The 25,719-nt window shown below is 44.7% G+C and overlaps 3 protein-coding genes, 1 long non-coding RNA gene and 2 pseudogenes across 5 annotated transcripts; 2 read left to right on the top strand and 4 right to left on the bottom strand.

The window, feature by feature from the left end:
- The first annotated feature begins 1,344 nt into the window (after window positions 1–1,344).
- Window positions 1,345–3,590, top strand: LOC129603475 (trace amine-associated receptor 1-like; annotated as a pseudogene).
- A 405-nt stretch (window positions 3,591–3,995) lies between these two features.
- LOC114846955 (trace amine-associated receptor 13c-like) lies at window positions 3,996–7,738 on the bottom strand. The gene is made up of 3 exons (XM_029136234.3): window positions 7,598–7,738; window positions 5,651–5,799; window positions 3,996–5,415 (listed from the first exon to the last, which is right to left on the bottom strand). Exons 1-3 carry the CDS (start codon window positions 7,736–7,738, stop codon window positions 4,602–4,604), a joined length of 1,104 nt encoding a protein of 367 aa, XP_028992067.1. The 3' UTR covers window positions 3,996–4,601.
- Window positions 7,739–9,971: 2,233 nt separating this feature from the next.
- On the bottom strand, window positions 9,972–11,348 carry LOC114846954 (trace amine-associated receptor 13c-like). The gene is made up of 2 exons (XM_029136233.2): window positions 11,178–11,348; window positions 9,972–10,794 (listed from the first exon to the last, which is right to left on the bottom strand). Exons 1-2 carry the CDS (start codon window positions 11,339–11,341, stop codon window positions 9,972–9,974), a joined length of 987 nt encoding a protein of 328 aa, XP_028992066.2. The 5' UTR covers window positions 11,342–11,348.
- Window positions 11,349–12,192: 844 nt separating this feature from the next.
- LOC114847722 (trace amine-associated receptor 13c-like) lies at window positions 12,193–13,552 on the bottom strand (annotated as a pseudogene).
- Window positions 13,553–13,565: 13 nt separating this feature from the next.
- On the top strand, window positions 13,566–25,239 carry LOC129603544 (uncharacterized). Of its 2 annotated transcripts, none has more exons than XR_008693493.1 (3): window positions 13,566–13,692; window positions 24,122–24,250; window positions 24,321–25,239. It is a non-coding gene; the product is annotated as an uncharacterized LOC129603544 (long non-coding RNA). The 2 variants fall into 2 exon arrangements; XR_008693494.1 differs by lacking the exon at window positions 13,566–13,692 and adding an exon at window positions 19,853–20,072.
- On the bottom strand, window positions 18,978–20,954 carry LOC114846953 (trace amine-associated receptor 13c-like). Its single transcript, XM_029136232.3, has 2 exons — window positions 20,642–20,954; window positions 18,978–19,812 (listed from the first exon to the last, which is right to left on the bottom strand). The coding sequence occupies exons 1-2, from the start codon at window positions 20,803–20,805 to the stop codon at window positions 18,990–18,992; spliced, it is 987 nt and encodes a 328-aa protein (XP_028992065.2). The 5' UTR covers window positions 20,806–20,954; the 3' UTR covers window positions 18,978–18,989.
- Window positions 25,240–25,719: the final 480 nt, after the last annotated feature.

Genomic DNA, 25,719 nt, shown 5'->3' with positions numbered 1-25,719 from the left:
TCACAGCTAAGAGGGGAGAGGTAAAAGCAGCCAGGACTCTGGGAGTGGTTGTTGCTGTCTTCCTGTTGTGTGTCTGTCCGTTGTACTGTGTCTCACTCGCAGGCCAGGACACCTTGTTCGATGTCTCATCTGCTTCCTTTGTCATCTGTCTGGCCTACTTCAACTCCTGCTTAAATCCTCTGGTCTATGCGTTGTTTTAACCCCTGGTTTAGAAAATCTGTCAGGCTTATTGTTACACTTCAGATTCTAAAGCCTGGCTCCTTTGAATCAAATATATTGAAATGAGGCATGGGCGGTCTGGAGTCAGTAGTGGATGCTGTAAAACCTAGAAAACCTAGTTCTACTGTACTCATTAGCATTTACTGGGTTTAGCACTACCCAGCAGGCATTTCAATGCTGAACCATAGATGAATCGTCATATTATGGTTGAATGACCATTGGACCATGTGTTGATTTTGAAAGTTAAATCAAAGTTTAATGGGGCACTGTTGATTCATCATTAATCAAACATTGTTTCAATTGTGCATCAACATCACAAAAATATTTCAACGTTCATTTAAAAGTATTTTGTTAACCGTTTTACACCATCATCATTCAACATTGTTTTAAATGTTGCATCAATGTCACAAACAATAACTGACATTATTTCAAGCATATTTTCACGTTGAAGGTCGGTTGTGTGTCTGCTGGGTAGCTTTACATTACCACTAAAATCTTTTACAGTCTGAATCATTTACTTGTCTTTGGGTCTCATCTTTAATAACAGATGGAGGGATGGGTAAGATGGAGTACTAACACTGAACAATGTTTGTTGACCACTTTTTTTAGTTTTTTACTTTGTCTCCGTCTATAATAAACCCTTTTTCCTTTCATGGAGTTATGTTCTTCTGTACCTATGTAACCAATAATGCAGGTTAGAGTTATGCTATTACAGGAAATTACATAACTTAAGAATAAAGGATTACAGTAAATTAAAGCAATTTTACACAACCATTATGTTTTGGATCAGAAACCTGATGTATAGATAATGAGGAACTTCATATTAATGTTAACTATTTCATCAGTTCATGTTATGTGAAATAATTACAATAAATTAGTGCTGGACAGCGATTAAAATCCCCAACTGCACGAGTTTTCTGCGATTAACTGCCATTGACATATTAATATGAGAATTCAGTAACAAATTCAAATTGATTGTTCCTCAGGCCGACATCTTCCAACTCTAATCGTCTGCAGTTTGTAGCTAACCACTGCAGACTAGGGCAGAATTATGAATGCAAACTAACCACTGCAGGCAGGTTCAGGTCAAAAACAAGCAGGGGTCGTTAACACGCAGACACGGCTATGGTACAGGTGAGAAACAGGCAAAACTCAGGAACGACGATCCGGATACAGGATCGATATCAGGATGCAGACAAGGTAAGGTAACGCTGGATAGTGGTGAGTACACGCAGCATCGGGCAACTAGTTCTGGTGACTACTGGTGCTTAAATGCAGGTGACTAAATGACTAATGTAAACAGGTGTGTAACAAGAACAGGAAGTAAGGCGGGAACTAATATGGTAAGAACTGAAACCGGAAGTGCTTTCAAGATAAAACAGGAAATAAGTCCCAAGTCGTGACAGACTGTAGCATTACCTGCAAAGCAGGAGGTATCCAGTTCAAGCTCAGTTGATCTCGCCAGATAACACAATTTCCCCAAGGGAATCAATGACGTATGGTGGCAGGCTGCCTTTGAACCAGAGGTGTGTATTGTGAAAGCAGATGAACCCAATTGTGATCTTACCCAGAGAGTTAGTCTGGAGAGAGGCCTCTTTAACATCTTTAGCAAACATCACGTCCAGTGTCTTCTCACCTCTGTTGGGACAGTTCACAAACTGTGAATGTAGTGACGAAGCGACTGCCAGTTGCATCCAGAAAATCTAAACTCAATAAAATAAAAAAACAACCTGCATGTGCAGGACAATATTCATTCGACTACAAAAACAGCAAATAAAGTTTTTACGACTGCTCAAGATTTTATGTGTGTTACTGTACACCTACACACTGCCACTACCCTCACTGTCCGTTATATCTTAGTTATCCATGAAACTATGATTAGAACTATGATTATACACACAGTTGTACCACACAGAGACAGATAGAGGGAGGGGTCATTACCTTCATAAGAGCAAACACAGAGGACAGGGAGGAGAGCCAGAAGCCTCTGCAGCGTCTCCTTTGATGATGGACGTCCCTGAACAGTCTTATCTCTGCTTTCCACAGCTGAACTCTTCCTGCAGGAAGCCACCAATCCTGACCAACAGGCCTCGTTCCTTTACGTTGTGCTTTCCTGCATTTCTCTCGTCACTGTGGCTCTTAACCTGCTCGTCATCATCTCCATCTCTCACTTCAGGCAGATATAACTCTATCAGCTGCTACTTTATGTCATGATGCTGTATAACTTCCTCTAAAGCTTGTTGTGGTGGTTATTAGTTATTTGCAGTGTGCTATAGCGATACTTTCCTTCTTGCTCCTGCATTTAGACTCTTGGTGATGATGCTCTTCTTCTCCAGGCAGCTCCACTCTCCCACCAACATCCTCCTCCTGTCTTTGGCTGTCACTGACCTCCTGGTGGGCTTCATGCTGATGCCAGTTGAAATCATCTACACAGAGGCCGTGCTGGTATCTGGGTGAAACGCTTTGTGTGCTGTATTATGTTGTAGACTACACTATCACCTCGGCCTGTGTAGCCAACATGGTTCTTATATCAGTTGACCGGTACATAGCTGTGTGCAACCCTTTGCGTTACTCCTCCACAGTCACAAAGAGAAGGACACAAGTTGTGTTTGTCTGTGTTGGCTTTGTTCTCTACTCTATAGGTTCATCCTTCTATATGAGCCCTTACAGCATCCAGGAAGGTCTAACACCTGTTTAGGAGAGTGTGTGGTTGTCATAGAAAACATTGCTGGAGTTGTCGACCTCGTTTTCACTTTTGTTTTGCCGATCACCGTCATCATAGTTCTGTACTTTAGAGTTTTTGTGGTTGCATTGTCTCAGGCTCGCGCCATGAGGCTTCAGACTGCAGCTGTGGCAGCCAGACCTCCAGGGGCTGTTGCTGTGAGGAAGAAAGAGCTGAAAGCAGCCAGGTCTCTGGGCGTTGTGGTGCTGGTGTTTCTGCTCTGCTTCTGCCCGTACTACTTCCCCACGCTGGCAGGAGAAGACACTGCTGTGGACGCTGCGTCTGTGGCCGTGCAGATCTGGCTGACACACTTTAACTCCTGTGTGAACCCTGTCATCTATGCCTTTTTTTATCCCTGGTTCAGAAGATCTATAAAGCTCATTCTGACGCTTCAGATACTGAGGCCTGGCTCGTGTAATGCCAAAATAATATAGTGCCATAAATTAATAATTTTAATTGACCATGTTCTGCATTAAAGGTGAAATGCAATAGCATAAATGTCTGTAGATGCTTATTCTGCACCTTAAGCTGTATTATGTACATTACAAACAGAACGCACAGGCTTTTATCTATGAAGCCATGCAACAAAGCTTGATTCATTGTACTTTATAAACATGAATCAAGATGAATTTGTCCCATTTCTCTGTTGACCGAGGCATCTTTCATGTGTGGGCCTGACTTTCTCACTTTCTCTTAAACTGAGTTTGGCTTCTGTGTGTGAAAGTGACAAATATCCTGACTTGTGATACATACAATATGAGTGTGATAGTTGTATTTACCCCCTCCTCTTTGTAGGAGGACTAAATGCAAGATTTTACTTACACCACTGATGAAAATGTGAAAAAAATCACTTGACTTCTAGTACAATATATGTTGTTTTTCATAACCTATTGTCTACTGCATGAAACACTAAATAATATATTAATGTCTTTGCATTTAGTTGGATGAAAAAATATTTTAGGAGACCAGACAGTCAATGCAAAAACAGTTAACTAATTATTAAATCACTGTCCAGATCTTGTAAAGATTAAACCACTGATATTTGTGGGCTGCTTTAAAATCCTAACACGAAAACGAAAACCTGTACAAAGTCACAGGCTGTTCAACACATCATTGTCATTTTCTCTAATCTTGACCAATTCTTTTTCAATTAATAATAATTATTTGACATAGATGTGACGAGTAGATTTAGTTTTACCACAAACATGTTTTTTTATCTGCCATTAGGAAATAAAGCTTTAAGATAAACAAATGTCCTTTTTTTATTTCTGCCTTTATTTGATAGTTTGCAGTAGAAATATTAATCAAGCTCTACAGTACTACAGTATGTGTACCACAAACCAGTACATGTGCTACAATATGTGTCCACATCCAGCTGATGCTTTGCTCCCAATTTGTTAAAGGCCTTTAAACCAAAGGATGTTTAATTTATAAGGTTTTCACTGTTTTCATGTGTCAAAGCATCATGTCTTGAAAAAAGCAACAGCATATAAGAAAACTCAAACATATTTGTTTATATAGACGATGCTTGTGTCATTTTTAATTGTATAAAATAACTCTCATAAACACTTTACATAATAATAATGATCATAATCTGTGTGAAGTCTTTCTGAAATCCCTTGTTTTAGCTCCCTTGTTGAGCTTGTTATTATAAGCATGTCTACAGCATGTTGGCGTCACAGGAGCCAGGCTGCAGTATCTGCAGAGTAACAATGAGCTGTAATGATTTTCTGAACCAGGGGTAGAAATAAGCATAAATGACTGGATTCAGACAGGAGTTACAGTAAAGCAGCCACACACCAAAAACAGAAAATGCCACATTGCCTGATGTATCCTGACCTATAAGAGACGGGTAGAAGTACGGACAGAAACAGACCAGGAACACAACCACTACCACTCCCAGAGTCTTAGCTGCTTTCCTCTCTGACTTCTGAGCAACTACACAAATCGAACCCTGGAGCGACACGATCTGAGACCTCATGGCTCGAGCCTGAGACACAGCAACGACAAAGACTCTCATATACAGAACAATGATGACTGTGATGGGACCAATAAATGTCAACACGATGTCTACAGCTCCTGTGATGTAATTAGTTACAAGTACACACTCCCCATAGCAGGAGTTATATGCGTCTGGGTGCATGAGGAAGTCTTTTAGCATTACACCATTATAGGAGACAGAGCAGGCCCAACACACACACACACACACTCGAACTCTTCTCTGTGTGACCATAGTGGTGTAAGTCAAAGGGTCATGAATGGCCACGTATCGGTCCACTGAAATCAGCACCATGTTTCCCACAGACGATGATGTGATGATGAAGGACGCATATTGAAAAAAACCACACATGAACTTCCCTAAAAACCAGCAGCTTCCTATCAGGAGGATTCTATACGGCATCAGCAGGAGGCCTACAAGGAAGTCAGAGACGGCCAGAGAGAGGAGGAGGAGGTTGGTGGGAGTGTGGAGCTGCCTGGAGGAGGAACATGAAGAATAGAAAGATCATAGTAGCAGCTGTGGAAGATCAAAACAGATTTAATAATTAATTAAACAGCTTATTACCACATATCTTTTTAATTAGGATGTAATGTAATGAATAAGAAACTGTAACAATGATCTCATCTGAATATGTTATAATTCTATCAAATTCTTGATCTAACAACATATTTTGTACAAAGATTTGCGGATTTAAAGGTTTGTCTCATTACCTGAAGTGTGAGATGGAGATGATGACCAGCAGGTTGAGAACTGTCGTGAGCAGAGAGATGCAGGACAGCAGGACGGAAATGAAAACGCTCTCAGCTTGATGCTGCGTCGGCCTTTTGCACGAGGCGTTGAGGAGCTGTGGGAAGCAGAGCTCAGCCTCCTCCATGGTCACAGAGAAGCTGTGGAGCTCTGGCAGCTTTCACACCAGAGGCCATCATAAGATTGGTTCGTCTGGCTCCTCCCTCTTTTCCAATAATCAACCCAAATGCATCAGATTGGTATGTAAAGGTAAAACATATTTACGGTTAATGTGTGTCAAATGAGTGTTGGTAAGTTTATGTAAAATAATTAGCTGGAAGATTTTAAAAAAGGATTTTTTTAAACAAATGTTTCTTTAATTTTGACTTTGAATTAGGTTGATGTAATCTGAGCTAATGTGGAGTTAATAGAAGTTTACATCAGTCATGAGTCTTCATTCATTCACCCTGAAGTAGAAGAAGAGATATAAGGCAAAACTAATACTGATAAGAATTAGTGGTGAGTCCGTCACGCAGGGCCAACACAGTCCTCAGTTGTAACGTGTGAAATAAAAATTTGCATGTAGATATGAAGTGTTTGTGGAAGACTTTTAAGACCTCAATGCACCAATGAATATTCAGCTATTGTTTCAGTCATGATTGATTATTATGCCACGCTTTATCTTATTGAGTTATGATTATACTCTCTGTTAAAGTCACTGTGTTCAGACAAAGCAAAATATTTTTAAAAAAAGGTCAGTCATTTAATCATATAAACACTATAAATGTGTCAAAATTTTTAGGATTCAGCTAAAACAAATGACACTGTAAGAAACAGAAACAGTAAGGCGGCAGACATACAGGCACAGCATAGAGACAGAGGTTTAAAAGTTAGCAGGGATTTAATGTCAGGCAAAGGCAGGTTAAAAAACAGGCACAGGTCAGTACACAGTGGAGCAAAGGCACAGGCAGGGTTAAGGCGGGTCGGAGGTCAAAAACACGGTACAGCATTATCAGGCAACAGGTTACAGTGCTAAGGCAAGGCAACGTCAAGGTTGGATCAGAGGTCAAAACACGGGCTAGACTTACACAAGAGCGCTGGAATGCTGGCAAGGAAACGTGGAGACAGTGTGGAACTAAACCGGGTGAATGTTGGAGCTAATATACAGTACTGGGTTAATATTATTAGATTGCAGCCGGGACACCACATGACTGGAAGTAAAGCAGGACATGAGCAAAACAGACAGTTGGAGACAGGAACTAACAGAATTAAACCTGAACTAGAATGCGTGATGACTAAGAAGCTGGATCTGTGACAGAACTCCCTGGTCAAGGGTGGATTCCAGATGGCCCAGGCTGCCCAGGGTGGGACCGGTGGAACTCAGTGACAGGTGTGAGTTCCAAGATGTCCCTGGCCAGAATCCAGGACCGCTCTTCTGGCCCATACCCATCCAAGTCTACAAAGTCCTGAAAACCTCAACCCTGCTTGCAACAAGCCAGAAGCTCCCGGACCGTGTACGCATGACCATCATAAATAAGGTGAGGTGGTGGCAGCAGTGGTGTAGGAGGGACCTTGAGTGGGCTGACCTGGAATGTTGGATGGATTTTCATGAATCTAAGCAAGGAAAGTCTGACAGACGTAGGATTAATAACCCTATCGACAGAAAAGAGCTGGAGCCCAGCCGTAAATTGCTGATTTGTCTGTTCAGTCTGGCCGTTGGACACAGGGTAGTATCCGAATGACAGACTGGACGGGGCCTCAAACAGCACGCAGAGCTCGTGCAAGAACCTCTTGATGAATTGGAGACCTCAGTCAGACGCAGTGCTTCATCACTGCCTGCGTGGTTTGCTGGGCTGTGGGTAGCTTTTGCATAGGCACAAAACAGGTTAAGCGGGAGAAACGGTCAGTCACAGTCATAACCACCGTGTTACCTCTGGAGGAGGGGGACCAGTCACAAAGTCCAGGGTGATGTGGGACCGAAGAACGGTAAGGGATTGGCAACGGCTGGAGGAAACCAGGGGGATGTTGATGTAAGTCCTTGTAGGAGGAACATGTGGGACAGGCTGCAACATATTCCCTGATGTCCTTGAGGACTGATGGTCACCAGAACCAGCGGTCGACCACAAAGGCGGTTCGCTGAACTTGTGGGTGACAACTAAACGTGGACGCATGAGCGCAATGAAACACCTCCCCCCGAAGCTCTGGTGGCACAAACATGTGGTTGGGTGGACAGGGTGGTATCAGTGGATGGTCTTGGCTCGCTTCGATGGTGATGGCTCTAACAAGGCAGGACGCAGGCAGGATGGTCTCAGGAACCTCGCTGTCTTCTTCAGACTTGTGGACACGGGACAATACAGCTTGATATTCTTAGTGCCTGGTTGGTAAGACAAATGGTAATTAAAATGGCTGAAGAACAGAGAGCAACGAGCCTGGCGGGAGTTAAACTGTTTAGTGATCTTGAGGTACTCGAGGTTCTTGTGATCGGTAAAAACGAAAAAAAGATTGCTTTGCACCCTCTTACCAGTGTCGCCAGTCCTCAAGTGCCACCTTAACTGCCAGGACCTCCGCAATTGCTAAAAGTAGCTACGACATCAGTAGAGAAAGCTTACAAGACATAAAAGCACAAGCGTGCAACCTCCCACCGTCTAAATCTTGCTGGGACAGGATAGGCTCCACCACTGTAATGGATACATCGTTCCCCAAAACAAAGTGGCAGACCAGATCAGGCAATATTAGGCATAAGTGCAGAGGTGAAGCTCTGCTTAAAATGATTGAAGGCGGGATCGTCATCCAGTATCCGCTCAATCCTTGACCTGGAGGAAGTGACCAGCTAGTTCTCCACTGCCTGGGTCTTGGAAGGCTCCATTTGGACCCGACCTTGCAACACGACGAACATGATAGCGTGGATACATGGAACTCTCATTTCTCTACCTTGAAATAAGGCTTATGTTCTAGTACCTTCCTAAACACTTGGCGAATGTGACAACGGTGCTCCTATCTGTGCAAGAAAAGATCAAAATGTCATCCAGGTACACAAACCCAAATCATTAATCATAAGCCTGGAACACAGCAGCATTGGTGAAGAAGGCATGGCAAGATATTCAAAGTGTCCCATCAGGGTGTTGCTGTCTTCCATTCGTCCCCCTCTCGGATACGCACAATGTGGTAGGCGTTGCGTGGGTGAGAATGGTAAAAATCTTAGTCTCCGCAAGCAAGTCAAAAGTTGATGATAAAAGAGGAAGAGGGTACTGTAGGAATCTCTTACACTGACAACATTTAGGCCTCTGGGAATCAATGCAGGGACAGAGCCATTCTTCTTGTTGAGGAAGAAGAACTGTGCCTCTTTGAAGAAGATGCGTCCCACACACAGAGCGTTGTCAATGTACTCTATCACAGTTTGCCTCTTCCTGGGTGCCAGTTGATAGAGTCTCCATTTGGAAGACGAAGTTCCAGGCCTTAGGTTAATGGCACAGTTGTGGGGACGATGTGGAGGCAACAAAGTGGGTTTCTTCTTGCCCTGAGATCCAGGTAGCACCCAGGGACTCCAGACACATCAGGCACCTCCAGCACATCGGTCGACTGCTCCAGGGAGTCCGCCTGGTCAACCTTGACATCGGATATAAAACAAGAGTCAAGGCAGCCAGTTCACCACTCAATGACATCCCCGTTCTCCTATCAAGGCGAGGGTTGTGCTGCCACAGCCAGGTGTACTCCAGTATCAAGTAGTCCCTGAACCCACATGCACAGCACAGAGACAGAAGAGTAAAGTTTGCATGAATTTAATGTCAGGCAAAGGCAGATCAGAAAACAGGCGCAGGTTAGTACACAATGGAGCCCAGGCAAAGGTACAGGCAGGGTTAAGGCTGGCAGAGGACAAAAACAAGCTCAGGTCAAAAACATAGTGCAGCAGGATTAGGAAACAGGTTACAGGGCTAAGGTAAGACAATGTCAAGGCAGAATCAGAGGTCAAAACACGAGCTAGACTTACACAAAAAGAGAACTGGATTGCTGGCATGGAAACACAGACAGTCTGAATCTCACTAAACAGGGTGAATGTTGGAGCTAATATAGAGTACTGGGTTAGTGATTAAAGGTTGCAGCTGGGACACTGCATGACCAGAAATAAAGCAGGACATGAGCAAAACAAAACGACAGTTGGAGACAGGAACTAACAAAATAAAACCAGAACTGGGATGCGTCATGACTAAGACGCTGAATCTGTGACAAAGACATCAGATCTAGAAACTGTAAAGTGTGCTTGATTTAGGACACAAACATTTCCCTTGTTTTACATGAGCCACGTCTCTACTGCAGCATGTTGGCGTCACAGGAGCCAGGCTTCAGTATCTGCAGAGTAACAATGAGTCTGATAGATTTTCTGAACCAGGGGTAGAAATAAGCATAAATGACTGGATTCATGCAGGAGTTACAGTAAAGCAGCCACACACCAAAAACAGAAAATGCTGCTGTGGTGGATGGAGACGTGTCCTCACCCACCAGAGACGGGTAGAAGTACGGACAGAAACAGACCAGGAACACAACCACTACCACTCCCAGAGTCTTAGCTGCTTTCCTCTCTGACTTCTGAGCAACTACACAAATCGAACCCTGGAGCGACACGATCTGAGACCTCATGGCTCGAGCCTGAGACACAGCAACGACAAAGACTCTCATATACAGAACAATGATGACTGTGATGGGACCAATAAATGTCAACACAACGTCTACAGCTCCTGTTACATAGTTGATGACAGCCACACACTCCCCATAGCAGGAGTTATATGCGTTTGGATTTTTCAAAAAAGTATTGAGTACTACACCATTATAGGAGACAGAGCAGGCCCAACACACACACACACACACTCGAACTCTTCTCTGTGTGACCATAGTGGTGTAAGTCAAAGGGTCATGAATGGCCACGTATCGGTCCACTGAAATCAGCACCATGTTTCCCACAGACGATGATGTGATGATGAAGGACGCATATTGAAAAAATCCACACATGAACTTCCCTAAAAACCAGCAGCTTCCTATCAGGAAGATTCTAAACGGCATCAGCAGAAAGCCGACAAGGAAGTCAGAGACGGCCAGAGAGAGGAGGAGGAGGTTGGTGGGAGTGTGGAGTTGCCTGGAGGAGGAACATGAAGAATAGAAAGATCATAGTAGCAGCTGTGGAGGATCTACCTAAATATGAGTAGCAGCGATTTAATACACAAAACATCTCATTGTATTTATTGATTATAAATACCATAACTAATACATATTTAAATATATATATATATATATATATATATATATATATATATATATATATATATATATATATATATATATATATATATATATATATATATATATATATATATATATATATTTCATAAAGGCCTGAGTATGACAACAGTGGATGTGTTCAGCAGCAACAAATAGTTCTTATCATAAATCAATCAATGAACTGAAGCAGAAAGAGATGAACTAAACAACAAAACACTGTTCAGACGTTTGTCTCATTACCTAAAGTGTGAGATGGAGATGATGACCAGCAGGTTGAGAACTGCCGTGAGCAGAGAGATGCAGGACAGCAGGACGGAAATGAAAACGCTCTCAGCTTGATGCTGCGTCGGCCTTTTGCACGAGGCGTTGAGGAGCTGTGGGAAGCAGAGCTCAGCTTCCTCCATGGTCACAGAGAAGCTGTGGAGCTCTGGCAGCTTTCACATCAGAGTCCATCATAAGATTGGTTCGTCTGGCTCCTCCCTCTGTTCCAACAACAGCCCCAATTGCATCATGTCAGTGAGTGAATTGATCCAGTGATCCAGTGAATAAAGCTGAGAGGTGAGAAACAGACAGAAAAGACTAAACTCTGATTTTTACTCCAGACTCTGAGGTAGAACCGTTAAACGTGGCTGCTGGAGGAGCCCAGTTCATACAACCACCACATAAAAACCACCGGCTCATGCAACCACAACAGTTTGTTTTGAACTGTGTACTTGTTGCTCGTGGGACATTTTACATGTGGTGTCTCTTTTACTGGTCTATGGTCACGTTACAGACTTGAGGTGTTTGTTTGGTTAACCCAAAACTTAACCCACTGACTTGATTCCGCTCTTACTTTTTCTTGTATATTTTATTTTTATCTTATCTTATCTTATCTTATCTTATCTTATCTTATCTTATCTTATCTTATCTTATCTTATCTTATCTTATCTTATCTTATCTTATCTTATCTTATCTTATCTTATCTTATCTTATCTTATCTTATCTTATCTTATCGTCTGGTGTACTTGCTGATGCACCTCTGCATTCACACAGTCCATTCATAACAGACACCTGTGACAGTACCTTTTAACTTTGAAGCCTCTGACATTTGGTGTCATCAGCCTTTAATGACATAAAGTCTCTGCAGGTGTTTAGTGAGTAGAAGCAGGTGTTTGGCTTCATTCTAGAGTCTATAACAACTCATGCATCATAGACCCAACATGAAGCACATCACCTGTTTACGTCTGTGTGAGTGTGTAAGAACTCATCTGAACCAAACAAGTCACAGCCATTATGCCCTTTTATTGATACCGGTGCATTATAAGATATTTGTCTTAGATCTGACAAGAAACAAGACATTTTCACACAATCTCAGGATAAATACTGTAAGTGAGGATTACAATGTTCAAAGTTCAGCTATTAGTTGGCAAACAAAATCACTATCCTCTGTCTTCCTGTTTCCCACAGCACAGGCTTTAATGCAGCACATTGGCATCGCAGGAGTCACGGCGGAGTATCTGCATCGTAACAATGAGTCTGATTGATTTTCTGAACCAGGGGTAGAAATAAGCGTAAATCAGGGGATTGAAACAGGAGTTACAGTAAAGCAGCCACACACCGAAAACAGAAAATGCTGCCGTGGTGGATGTGTATTCACCCGCCAGAGAGGGATAGAAGTACGGACAGAAGCAGACCAGGAACACAACCACTACCACTCCCAGAGTCTTAGCTGCTTTCCTCTCTGACTTCTGAGAAACTACACAAATCGAACCCTGGAGCGACACGATCTGAGACCTCATGGCTCGAGCTTGAGACACAGCAACGACAAAGACTCTCATATACAGAACAATGATGACTGTGATGGGACCAATAAATGTCAACACAACGTCTACAGCTCCTGTTACATAGTTGATGACAGCCACACACTCCCCATAGCAGGAGTTATATGCGTCTGGGTGCATGAGGAAGTCGTGCAGAATGGAACCATTGTAGGAGACAGAACAGGCCCAACACACACACACACACACACTCGAACCCGCTCATGTGTGACCTTAGTGGAGTAACCCAAGGGGTCACAGATGGCCACGTATCGGTCAGCCGATATCAGCACCATGTTCCCCACAGATGAAGATGTGATAATGAAGGAGGTGTATCGAAATAAGGCACACATGAAGCTCCCCCACAGCCAGCAGTTTCCCATGAGGCGAATTCGAACCGGCATCAGCAGGAAACCCACCAGGAAGTCGGAGACGGCCAGAGAGAGGAGGAGGCGGTTGGTGGGAGTGTGGAGCTGCCTGCAGACCAAGACAAACACCACCACTAATGTTACTGCATGTTTTCAGCTTTGAGCCTGGACATTGCAGTGAACATCCTACTACTTACAGCAGAACTACATCACAAGTAAACAACAATATCTGATCATAAATGTGCTATTTTAGGTTATGCTTATGAGTTTATGTTTTCCTGAAGTGGGAGATGGAGACGATGACCAGCAGGTTGAGAGCCACAGTCACCACAGAGATGCAGGAGAACAGGACGTAGATGAAGGACGTCTCGGGGTGATTCATCGGCTTCCTGCAGGAGGAGTTGACGAGCAGCGGGAAGCACAGCTCAGCTTCTGTCTGGGCTTCCATCACCAGGAAAGGAGACGCTGTAGAGCTGTGGCCGGTTTACAACCCACAACCTCTTTAATAAGGCCACTGGATGGCACTTCTCCCTCCCTGACCAATAGATGAACAGCAGTGATGACAGCACAGAGAATGGAAAACTCAAGGTAATCGCCCATCAGTCAGGGTCTAGTGTTAAACATGGAAGCCTCCACGTTTCATTTGAATTAGGCCATAGTTCATTCTTGGCTTGACTCTCTCTTTGGTCAACCATGAGTCATGCAGTTCACACTACAGCCTCAGTGCCTTAATCATTGTTGAGTCAGCTGTACTTTAGGTTCAGTACTTTTTTTGGCAGACCTACTTCCTGTTTGGTCCCTTTCACCAGTGCTCTGGATCGGTGTTTACCACCAGGCCTCCCACAGTCTTCTTCACTCACACCAGCTTTACCTCACGTCTCCTACATGTCCTGCTCCGCTCTAGACGTCTCATTTACACAAGAGGAGCTAATAAAAGAGTTGATGTTATTTAATACTGTCACAGTTTCGGTCTAGTCTTCTGGTCATGTTCTGTTTTTTTATTTTGAAGTACTTCCTGTTTCACTCACATCACAGCTGTTCTCTCTGCCATTACCGGTCCTCATTACACACACCTGCCCATAATCAGTAATCTACGTCAGGACATAGTCTCCACCTCACACACTCTCTAGTTGCCAGATTGTTAATTCGTGTTTGCGTGATTTCCACCACTTTCCAGCGTCGTGTACTCGTGTCTAGTCTTGTGATCCTGAACCCTGCTCTTGACCTCCGTTACCGACTTTTGCCTAATCCCTACCTGCCTTGTATGCCTTGTTCTTCGAGCCTGCCTGGTAAATGACCCTGCAAGTTAGTTTGACTACGATTCTGCCTCTGTCTGAACGGTACTGTAGCCTCGACCAACACGTTAACGAATCTTGCCTGCCCACGGAGTCTGCCTGATCCATTGGATTGTTCATCGTTGTCTACCTGTGTATTACCCTGCCTGATTCTGACCCTGTCTTTTGTGCATAAATCCCTGTTTCAACATCCAAGCTTGGTTGTGCCGTGCATGTGGGTCCGTCACCTATGATGTTCTGACAGAACAATCTGGCCAGAATAGGACCCAGCCGGCTTTAAGTTGGATTCCCCGTTTGGGTTTTTTTTTTCCTTGCTTTTTGCGCTTGGAGGATTGTGTGCATTGTTTAGCATCCCGTCAAGCTCAAAGGCCGTGAGCAGCCCTGCTGGCTCCAGAGAGGAGACCGCAAGCAGCCTTGCCGACCTGGTAGCAGTCACCGTCCCTGTCCCTGTCGGTCCAAGGGAAGCGGTTATGTTGCCCACCGCTGGTCCGGGAGTGACCAGTCTGGTCCATGTTGGCCCCGACTGGGCTGTTCCAGCTCCTGTCCATGTCGGCCTCCAGGCGGAGGTCGTTCCAGCCGCAGTTCGTGTCGGCCTCCAGGCGGAGGTCGTTCCTGTCCATGTCGGCCTTCAGGCGGAGGCCGTTTCTGTCCGTGTCAGCCTCCAGGCGTAGGCCGTTCCTGTCCATGTCAGCCTCCAGGCATAGGCCGTTCCACTTCCTGTCGGCTCCATTGAGGACGCCGTTCTAGTTCCTGTCGGCTCCAGTGAGGACGCCGTTCTAGTTCCAGTCGGCTCCAGTGAGGACGCCGTTCTAGTTCCTGTCGGCTCCAGTCAGGAAGCCGTTCTAGTTCCTGTCGACCTCGGAAAGGTTGTCTCAGTTCCTGTCGGCCTCGGAGAGGTCGTTCCAGCTCCAGTTCCTGTTGGCCTCCAGGAGGAGGTCGTTTCAGCTCCGGTTCCTGTCGGCCTCCAGGAGGAGGTCGTTCCAGCTTCGGTTCCTGGTGGTCCTGTCCAGACCACGTTTGTCTCAGCTCCTGGTCGTCCGGCGTCAGCTGCGTCCATCCCGGTCCTCCGTCTGGTCCCGTCTCACCGATGGCCCTCGTCTCCGGTTCTGGCTCCAGCGTCACGTCCATCCAGGACTCGTGCTCCGGTCTGGTGGCCTCGCCCTCGGCACCTCCTGCCGTTTGTGTGGTGCTGCCTCCTTCTTTTTTTTTTGTTCTGTCCAGCAGTTTAGCAAGCAGCATATATTACGCTGAATGCCACATTGTGATGGACAGCTTTGCTTTAACAAGAAGAGTATATATAGAATATATATACTCTTCCTGATTTATGGTTTATTTAATGGTTTATTTAGCTAATCCAAAATGTGTGTGATGTTGCTGTGTTGGTGGACAGGTTAGGTTTCTGCTTTAGGGTGTGTATGCGGGAGGGTGGGGGTGGGGGGTGGGGGGGGGGGGTTAAGGGGTGCAACCAGCTGCTGAAACCAAGCAAATCTGTTAAGTAAACAATCGGACCAAAAAAAATAAATAAATAAAAAAATAAATAAGAAGCATGGATGTACCTTAGGCTAACACATTCATAACTAAACAATTTTTGTACTGTGGTTTACCTTGGAGATTAATACTAATACCAATAATAGTGCTAAGGTATGTGCACATACTAATACAAACATATACATACAATATACATACATATGTGCATTATTATACATATCCCATACTACTTAATAAAAGTCATGACATACAACACCACAAATTCCATATTCACACATTATTCATATTGGTAGTGATAAGTATCAATAATACTTACAGTTGGATTTGGAAAGTGTCCCACTACAAGGTCAGTAAGGCTGTAGCTTAACATTATTCACCCAAAGGGTGAGGCAGACCTTGGTGCATGAACATTGCCACTTGTGGAAGCCAGGGTGATGTGAGGGGCTCGGCCACTACGCCCATCCAGCAAGCAGAGGAAGGAATCCCAGCAGCCAGGGAGCCCACACATCTTCAGTTCCAGGAGGGCAGGTGTTGCAACCCAAGCCGCCCACACAGAGCCCTCCAGGCAGAGCTGCAGCAGCCACAGAGACAGCACCCGAGGCCAGAGTGGGCCACCGGGGGTCAACGCTGTCCGCCCCATGAGAACCAGGGGCAAACACTCCCCCCGGTGGGAGGGTCGGCCTGAAAGAGTAGAGCCCGAGGACCCACGGTCCGTAGGGAGCCCGCCAGAAGATGCCCCCGCGCCCAGAGTGGGGCCCGCCCCCAGTTCACCACCCCCACATGGGCGGAGCGGGGCCCACCCCATCGGCCCGACCTCATCCCCTGGCGCTACAGCGGCCTGCAGCACAAGGCCAGCAATTGGTGGGGTCAGCAGAAAAGAGACCACCCAGGCAGACGATCATCGTACCCCGGGCGAAAAACCGGACCCCCCACACTTCAACCGCACCACACGCATACCAACTCACACAAACACAGCAGACGCATACACCCACCCACATGTGCAACACACATCATCACATCAACACACACACACACCATAGACTCTCTCACAACAAACTAGTCAATCATACGTGAACCAATGCACTCTCAGATACATTCTCGCACCCACACCATTCACTTGATCACATTCGTGGGGAGGGTAGGTCTCCGGCCTGCCGTCCATGTGGCCCCAGGCAGGGACCGCAGCTCCTCCCGAGCCCCGACCAACCCCCCCAACCCGGGGGAGGCAGAGGGCAGCAGAAAAAGGTCCCCCAGAACCCTGCATCCCAGCTTGGACGTGAGTGTGTGGAACTAAAGTGCACTGAAGGTGGGTGACACCTCCAGGAGCACAACCGCTGGCTGACGGTGTGTCCCCCGGACAGTGCCCCCCCTCGCCCTAAATGTCTTTTTGCAGTTAAAACTGGGTGGTGATCTCTCCATCAGGGCCAGTGGTCGAGGCCACAACTGGCCTCAGCCCCAGGCCCCAGTGAAAGAGCCCACCCCCGGCCCTAAATGTATGTGTATGTAGCTAAGTATGAGGAACTTTGGGAGATACCCAATTCTCCGGGGGGTCCAGCAGACAGAGCCATCAATGGGAAGGCTCCGTCTACTGGCCCCCCCGGAAGGAGCCCCCAGATTCCTGGACAAGTGTGTATGACTAATGCAATTAAGACTGCAGAGCATCCCACTTGGAAGGGACGGAACCACTTCCCAGTAGCCCCGGTCCCTCCATCAGCAGGACGCCCCTTGCAGACCTAAGTGGATGAATGCGGAGAAATGTAGTTGGGAAGCAGAGCGCCAGGGTCTGCAGAGCCAGGTTTCCGCCTTGTCGCGTCTCCACCCTCAATAAATAGGAGCAGCGTGGCGTCTCTGTTTGTTCGTGCACCCTGGACTTACCTCGTGGTCATTCATGTTGTTTTTTCTTGTTTATGGGACTCGTGGTCGTTTTTTGTCTTGTTTTTTCTGGTGGGGTCCTGGTCTGTCGTGTTCGGGCGTGAGTTTTGAGGGGGGTTCTTGTTGGGCACTCCTCCAGTCCGCCCTCTGCCCGCCCTGCTAGCGTTCTGAGCGGGTTGGGTTTTGTTTTTGCCCTCCACCAGTCCTCCCTCCGCCCACCCTGCTCGGTTGGTGGCGTTTCCTTTGGTCGTCTGGTATCCGCCCTTGGGGGGGGGGGGGTACTGTCACAGTTTCGGTCTTGTCTTCTGGTCATGTTCTGGTTTTTATTTTGAAGCACTTCCTGTCTGTCTTGTTTTGATTCTAGTCTCTGTTTTTTTTTGAAGTACTTCCTGTTTCACTCACATCACAGCTGTTCTCTCTGCCATTACCAGTCCTCATTACACACACCTGCCCATAATCAGTAATCTACGTCAGGACATAGTCTCCACCTCACACACTCTCTAGTTGCCAGATTGTTAATTCGTGTTTGCGTGATTTCCACCACTTTCCAGCATCGTGTACTCGTGTCTAGTCTTGTGATCCTGAACCCTGCTCTTGACCTCCGTTACCGACTTTTGCCTAATCCCTACCTGCCTTGTATGCCTTGTTCTTCGAGCCTGCCTGGTAAATGACCCTGCAAGTTAGTTTCACTACGATTCTGCCTCTGTCTGAACGGTACTGTAGCCTCGACCAACACGTTAACGAATCTTGCCTGCTCACGGAACTGAGTCTGCCTGATCCATTGGATCGTTCATCGTTGTCTACCTGTGTATTACCCTGCCTGATTCTGACCCTGTCTTTTTTGGAATAAATCCCTATTTCAACATCCTATGATGTTCTGACAAATACATATGAAGATGATCTCAGAGCTTCAACATTCACCCACTGTGTAATGATTTCACTATAATATTAGTGCATTGTTTTAAATATGTTTTAAACAAGAAAATAATTGCAAGGATTTAAGAAGAAAAGAAATTTTGCCCCCTTTTAGTTTGGTTTGCCAGCATATTTAAACTGATTGAATCTGAGTGTGTAGTACTGAGTTGTGCTTGTGTACCAGTGAACACATGGGCTATAATAATGTTCAGGTAGACTTTTATTGCATTTTACCAAAAGAAGAAAAACTTTTTTTATTTTAAAGCAATCGTCATTCAGGATATATGAGCTGAGTCATTAAAATTGACCACGTCTCTACTGCAGCATGTTGGCGTCACAGGAGCCAGGCTTTAGTATCTGCAGAGTAACAATGAGTCTGATAGATTTTCTGAACCAGGGGTAGAAATAAGCATAAATGACTGGATTCATGCAGGAGTTACAGTAAAGCAGCCACACACCAAAAATAGAAAATGCTGCTGTGGTGGATGGAGACGTGTCCTCACCCACCAGAGACGGGTAGTAATAGGGACAGAAACAGATCAGGAACACAACCACTACCACTCCCAGAGTCTTAGCTGCTTTCCTCTCTGACTTCTGAGCAACTACACAAATTGAACCCTGGAGCGACACGATCTGAGACCTCATGGCTCGAGCCTGAGAGACAGCAACGACAAAGACTCTCACATACAGAACAATGATGACTGTGATTGGACCAATAAATGTCAACACAACGTCTACAGCTCCTGTTACATAGTTGATGACAGCCACACACTCCCCATAGCAGGAGTTATATGCGTCTGGATTTTTCAAAAAAGTATTGAGTACGACACCATTATAGGAGACAGAGCAGGCCCAACACAGATACACACACACTCGAACTCTTCTCTGTGTGACCATAGTGGTGTAAGTCAAAGGGTCATGAATGGCCACGTATCGGTCCACTGAAATCAGCACCATGTTTCCCACAGATGACGATGTGATGGTAAAGGAGGTGTATTGAAAAAATCCACACATGAACTTCCCTAAAAACCAGCAGCTTCCTATCAGGAAGATTCCAAACGGCATCAACAGAAAGCCGACAAGGAAGTCAGAGACGGCCAGAGAGAGGAGGAGGAGGTTGGTGGGAGTGTGGAGCTGCCTGGAGGAGGAACATGAAGAATAGAAAGATCATTGTCATGTTTCACGCCATGTCTTGTTGTCACGCCATGTCTTGTTGTCACGCCACATCCTGTTTTATTTTGTTAACTTCCTGTTTACCCAGTCGTCACTCTCCGGTTCCCAGTATCCACACCTGTTACCAATCAGTAATCAGTACCAGTATATAGCCTCACCACTCACAGACCCCAGTTGCCAGATTGTCGTGTTTCCTGAGAGTTCTGAGTTTCGTTCGTGTTTCTTGTGAGTCCCCGAGTTTCATGCGTGTCTCGAGTTTCCTGAGTCCCCTGAGTGTTCCGAGTTTCCCGTGCTTCCTGTGTTTCGTGTTCCTCGTGTTTTGTTCCGGTTTTGCCTTGTGTATCCTGCCTGACCCTGGACTAACTACTGACCGTGAGTTTGTCTCATCCCTGCCTGTACTTTTGCCGAGCCCTTTTGTGTATGACCTGGACCGCCTGACCTTGCCTTGGATAATAAACCCGTGTTTAATCACTATCCTGCCTCCGTGCTGTGCATGTGGGTCCGCCGCCTGCCCCAAGTCTGACAATCATAGTAGCAGCTGTGGAGGATCTACCTGATTATGAGTAGCAGCGATTTAATACACAAAACATCTCATTGTATTTATTGAATATTAATACCACAACTAATACATATTTATATATATATATATATTTCATAAAGGCCTGAGTATGACAACAGTGGATGTGTTCAGCAGCAACAAATAGTCCTTATCATAAATCAGACAATGAACTGAAGCAGAAAGAGATGAATTAAACAACAAAACACTGTTGGTGTTCAGATGTTTGTCTCATTACCTGAAGTGTGAGATGGAGATGATGACCAGCAGGTTAAGAGCTGCTGTGAGCAGAGAGATGCAGGACAGCAGGACGGAAATGAAAACGCTCTCAGCTTGATGCTGCGTCGGCCTTTTGCACGATGCGTTGAGGAGCTGTGGGAAGCAGAGCTCAGCTTCCTCCATGGTCACAGAGAAGCTGTGGAGCTCTGGCAGCTTTCACACCAGAGGCCATCATAAGATTGGTTCGTCTGGCTCCTCCCTCTTTTCCAATAATCAACCCAAATGCATCAGATTGGTATGTAAAGGTGAAACATATTTACAGTTAATGTGTGTCAAATAAGTGTTGCAGACAGACCCAATTATGAGTGAGTTAACCTTTAGAGTTGTCGCTTCACTTTGTTGGGACACATCTAAAACATGTTTTCACAAGAGACAAGTTTACCTCTTTTGAAGAATTATTGTCCCAATACGAAATCACTAGTGCTAATTTCTTAAAATATCAACAAATTAACTAATTACTTAATGCATACACTAGGAATACTCCTATCTAGATGCAACCACCGCCAGCAATAGAACAATTTATTGACATTCCAGTGAAAAGTACAGTATCAAAGATCTATATTTGGTCATGTTCACCTGTGCAGCAATTTTGGCTAGGGGTATGTGAACACCTGTCAACCTGGTTAAGCTGTCCAATCCCAGCAGCCCCTGCACTCTGTCTTTTAGGAGATATAAGTGGGCTTGAACTAGAGACAAACTCATCATACACACTTCTTTCTGCCTTCTGTATCCCAAAGAAAATCATCTTCATGAACTGGAAAACAACTTGAAAAACGTGTTAGATTACACCACCTTAGACACATTGTCTGCTTGTTCAAATCAATAATCAAAACTAAACAGTTGATTGATTTCATTTCCAGGTAGGGATGTGTAGAGTTCCGGTGCTACGCCATGTCTGTTGTGGTGGGGGGCCTGGTGGTTGGGAGTGTCTGTCTGCCCAAAGGACAGGGGCAGTGGGGCTAGTTGATTCTGGGATGCCCGGGGGGGAACTAGTGGGCTACTCGAGCTGTGGTCTTCATTGCACCCTGGGCGGGATTGGCCCTCAGTGCACAGCCGCAGAGTATCTGTGTAGGTTTGAGTGGAGCACTAAAGGGGGCGAGCATGAGCATGCTTGAGCGAGAGAACGGGTAAGTCCCTGGGTCTCGTTCATCTATTCCTGGCTGGGGGTTGTGGGGGGCGGTAAAATAGGTAGGAATAGGTAGCAGAGCTAGTTTGGAACCTGGCTCTGCGAACCCCGGTACCTTGCTTCCCAACTACATCACTCCACACTCATCCACTTAGGTCTGTGAGGGACGTCCTACTGATGGAGGGACCGGGGCTACTGGAAAGTGGTTCCGCCAAAGTCCCTTCTAAATGGGAAGCTCTGCAGTTTTAATTGCATTAGTCATACACACTCATCCAGTACTTTGGAGGGGGGCCAGTGGACAGAGCCTTTGCTTTGATGGCTCTGTCTGCTGGACCCCTCATGGAACTGGCGGTCTCCCAAAGTTCCTCATACCTAGCCACTGCCTGGGGCCACATGGGCGGCAGGTCAGAGACCTACCATGAATGAGAATAAGCGAATGGTGTGATGTGGTGCGGTTGGTGTGCGGGGGGTACATGGATCCGACGCCTGGGTGGCCTTTTCTGGCTGGGCGTAGTGGCCGAGCTCCTCCATCACCCTGGCTTCCACATGTGGCATTGTTCATGCACCAACGTCTGCCTCACCCTTTGCGTGAACAATGTTAAGCTACAGCTTTACTAACCTTGTAGTGGGACACGCAACACCTGAGCTCATAAACAGGCTTTCTAAACCTAGCTGTAAGTATTAATGGTACTTATCACTATCAATATCAATAGTGTGGGATTATGGTAGTTGTGATGTTGTATGTCATGGCTGTTATTAAGTAGTATTAGATTATGTATACAGTATTTATGTATACAATATGTGTACCCAGCAGGCACACAACCGACCTTCAACGTTAAAATAAGGTTGAAATAATGTCAGTTGTCGATGTGACGTTAATGTAATGTAATGTTGGAACAACGTTAATGCTAATGGTTGTGAAAAGGTTAACAAAATACTGATAAATGAATTTTGACATATGGTTAAAATAAGGTCAGTTGTTTTCGTGCCGTTGATGAAACGTTGAAACAATGTTTAATACTAACGGTTGTAAGAAGGTTGACAAAATGCTTATAAATCAACGTTGAGACATGGTGCAATTATTGTCAGTTGTTTTTGTGGCGTTACAAAACGAAACAACATTTAATGCTAATGGTTGTAAAAAGGCAAAACAAATTACTTGAAATTTAAAAAAATATTATTGTTAAAATTACAGAATGTCTTCAACATATATTATAAGCCAGACTTTGTTTACTGTAGATGTAAATAATTATTTTAATTAATATTTTATTTAATCATGTTTTTTTATATAAATTATTGGTCATTATGCATTCCATATGTAGCTGTTTTATTGAGTTTTCTTAGATTGTATGTTGTCCACAATATATCTACACTAGACTATAATCTCTATAAATTCAAACTGTGATGGTAAAGACACAGAGCAACTGTTTTGGAAAGAGCACGGCGATGTGGCAGCTATTTTTAAAAAAGTAACTCAAAATGATTAAAACAAATGAGTAGACTGTTGGTCAATGCTTATGTTTGAACTTAAGTGTCCTTGACGGAATTTTGTTACATCAGTTCAAATATGCAGAATTTATAAAAAATATCTAAATGTGTGTTTTGATTTTTGTCCTTAAATGCTGTCATCACAACTTATGATACTACATTATCGAATGTATGGAAAACAATGAACACATATGCACCAGAGAGGTTAGGTGGTGGTGGAACAAAGCTAGAACTTTGAACGTTTCTGTTCCACTTTGTCTTCCAGCCTCCAGATGGCGCTGTTTCGTCCAGTATTTGTCCTGTTTTTTTATTTTTTTTGTCACGTGATTTTTACGTTTGGTTCTTATCGCGGTAACTTGTTTCACACGTGGGATTAATTTTTTGTAAGTTAGTTTGATTCATGTTTAGTGATTGTCAGTTTCAATGTCAGTTTTGAGGACAGTTATTTTTAATATTGGCGACACAATATTTAACTGACATATATGTTATCTTTACATTTTTATGTGCATATTTATTGTGTCTGTATTTATTTAATCTTCAGTGCTGGTCTGGAACAAAGTTTCATGTGTTCTATCTGAACATAATTTACTTGTGCACAAGGGAAAGCGTGTGAAAGAAAGCGACAGTATAAGACAAGACGCTAAACTTTCACAGTGTTTGTTTTGATGTATTTGACGTTTCCATTCCTACTTATGTGTGTGTGCAGCCAGTGAGGTATGATTATTTGACGTTTGTTTCCTGTCGTTCATGTACTTGTGTTTTTACTTGTACTTGTGTTTTTTTCTTTACATGATAAATGCTTAGTGTGTTACGTATATGTTGTAGTTTGACGGTGGACATTGGTGGATTTCGGTGGATGACAAGAAAAAAAGGAGCAACAAGCATGGCTCAACCAGGCGGCATGTGGACACCAGAGCGACCACATCATCATGCTACCTGAGTCTACTGCTACCAGTCAGTATCAACACTACAGGCTCTAATTTGGTAATTATCAGTTACTAATTCCATCTCATTCCTCTTTTAGGTCCACCTGCAGCCGCTACTGGATTAACCCCCCGACGACATGTCTGCCTCCTCCACCTCTCCATCGGCTCCGACACCTGTCCCAGACCTGCAAGGTTAATAAAAAGAAAACATAAATTGTTGGAAATGTAACGTTGATAAATGACCGCAAATCAATGTGAACGTAATGTTGATAGTTGACCATAAATAAACATAAATGTAACATTGATGAATGACCATAAATCAGCATAAATGTAACATTGATGCTCAACCATAATGCAACAGTGAGATAATGTTACCCCAGCAGCTGGTTCCATCACCTCCCGCACACACACACACACGCACAAACTCAACCTGTCCACCAACACAGCGACGTCACACATATCTGGTATGGACTAAATTAAACCAAAAATAAACCATTAATCAAGAAGAGTATATATATTTCATATATACTTGTATAAGCAAATCTGTCCATCGGCATCGGCATTCAGCCTAATAGATGCTGCTTGTTGAACTGCCAGACAGGACAAAAAAAATGGAAAAAGGACAACACAGTATCAAGTAACAGTGTTCAGAGAAAATGAAACCCTGAATCAAAGCAACCTCCCAAAGCAACAACAACAACAACAAACCGACTGACGAAGAGCTGTGTGGTGGGAGTCCTGAATTACTAAATATGGCAGCCAGGTGCAAGTGGTGACAATGATTAGACAGACATGAAGCAGGAGGAGGAAATCCCTAATCATGATCCAGAACCTCGGAGAATAAAGCTGAGAGGTGAGGGGTGACTTGAGGTGTTTGTTTGGTTAACCCCAAACTTAACCCACTGACTTGATACCGCTCTTACCTTTTCTTGTATATTTAATACTGCTGCCGTCCGTTCTATTCACTGTTCTTCCGTACTGCTGTACTGTTTGTCCTGTTTCTTTCTTGTATCTTATCTTATCTTATCTTATCTTATCTTATCTTATCTTATCTTTCTCTCCAGTAGCTGTGCTTCTCCCCCACTCTCTCTCTCTCTCTCTCTCTCTCTCTCTCTCTCTCTCTCTCTCTCTCTCTCTCTCTCTCTCTCTCTCTCTCTCTCTCTCTCTCTCTCTCTCTCTGTCCTCACCTACAGGTATCATTGGATTCAGAGCTTTGTGTCTGTGATGGGCAGCTGTGGATCAGACCATCCTGCCTGTGCTCTGTTGTTGCTTGTTGTTGTTGCTGTGCTTTTCTCTCTCTCTCCTCTCACCCCAACCGGTCGAGGCAGATGGCCGCCCACATCCAGCCTGGTTTCTTCCTCGTTAGAGAGGGAGTTTTTCCTCTCCACTGTTGCTGTCAAATTAAATGCTTGCTGTATGTGGGATTTGTTGGGTTTAGTTGTGTGAGGTCTTAAACCTTACCTTGTAAAGTGCGTTGAGATAATGTTGTTGTGATTT

Source organism: Betta splendens, chromosome 21 (genome assembly GCF_900634795.4).
Source record: "Betta splendens chromosome 21, fBetSpl5.4, whole genome shotgun sequence".
Taxonomy (NCBI): domain Eukaryota; kingdom Metazoa; phylum Chordata; class Actinopteri; order Anabantiformes; family Osphronemidae; genus Betta; species Betta splendens.
Note: the sequence above shows the minus strand (reverse complement) of the source record. Positions and strands in the feature narration are given on the sequence as shown.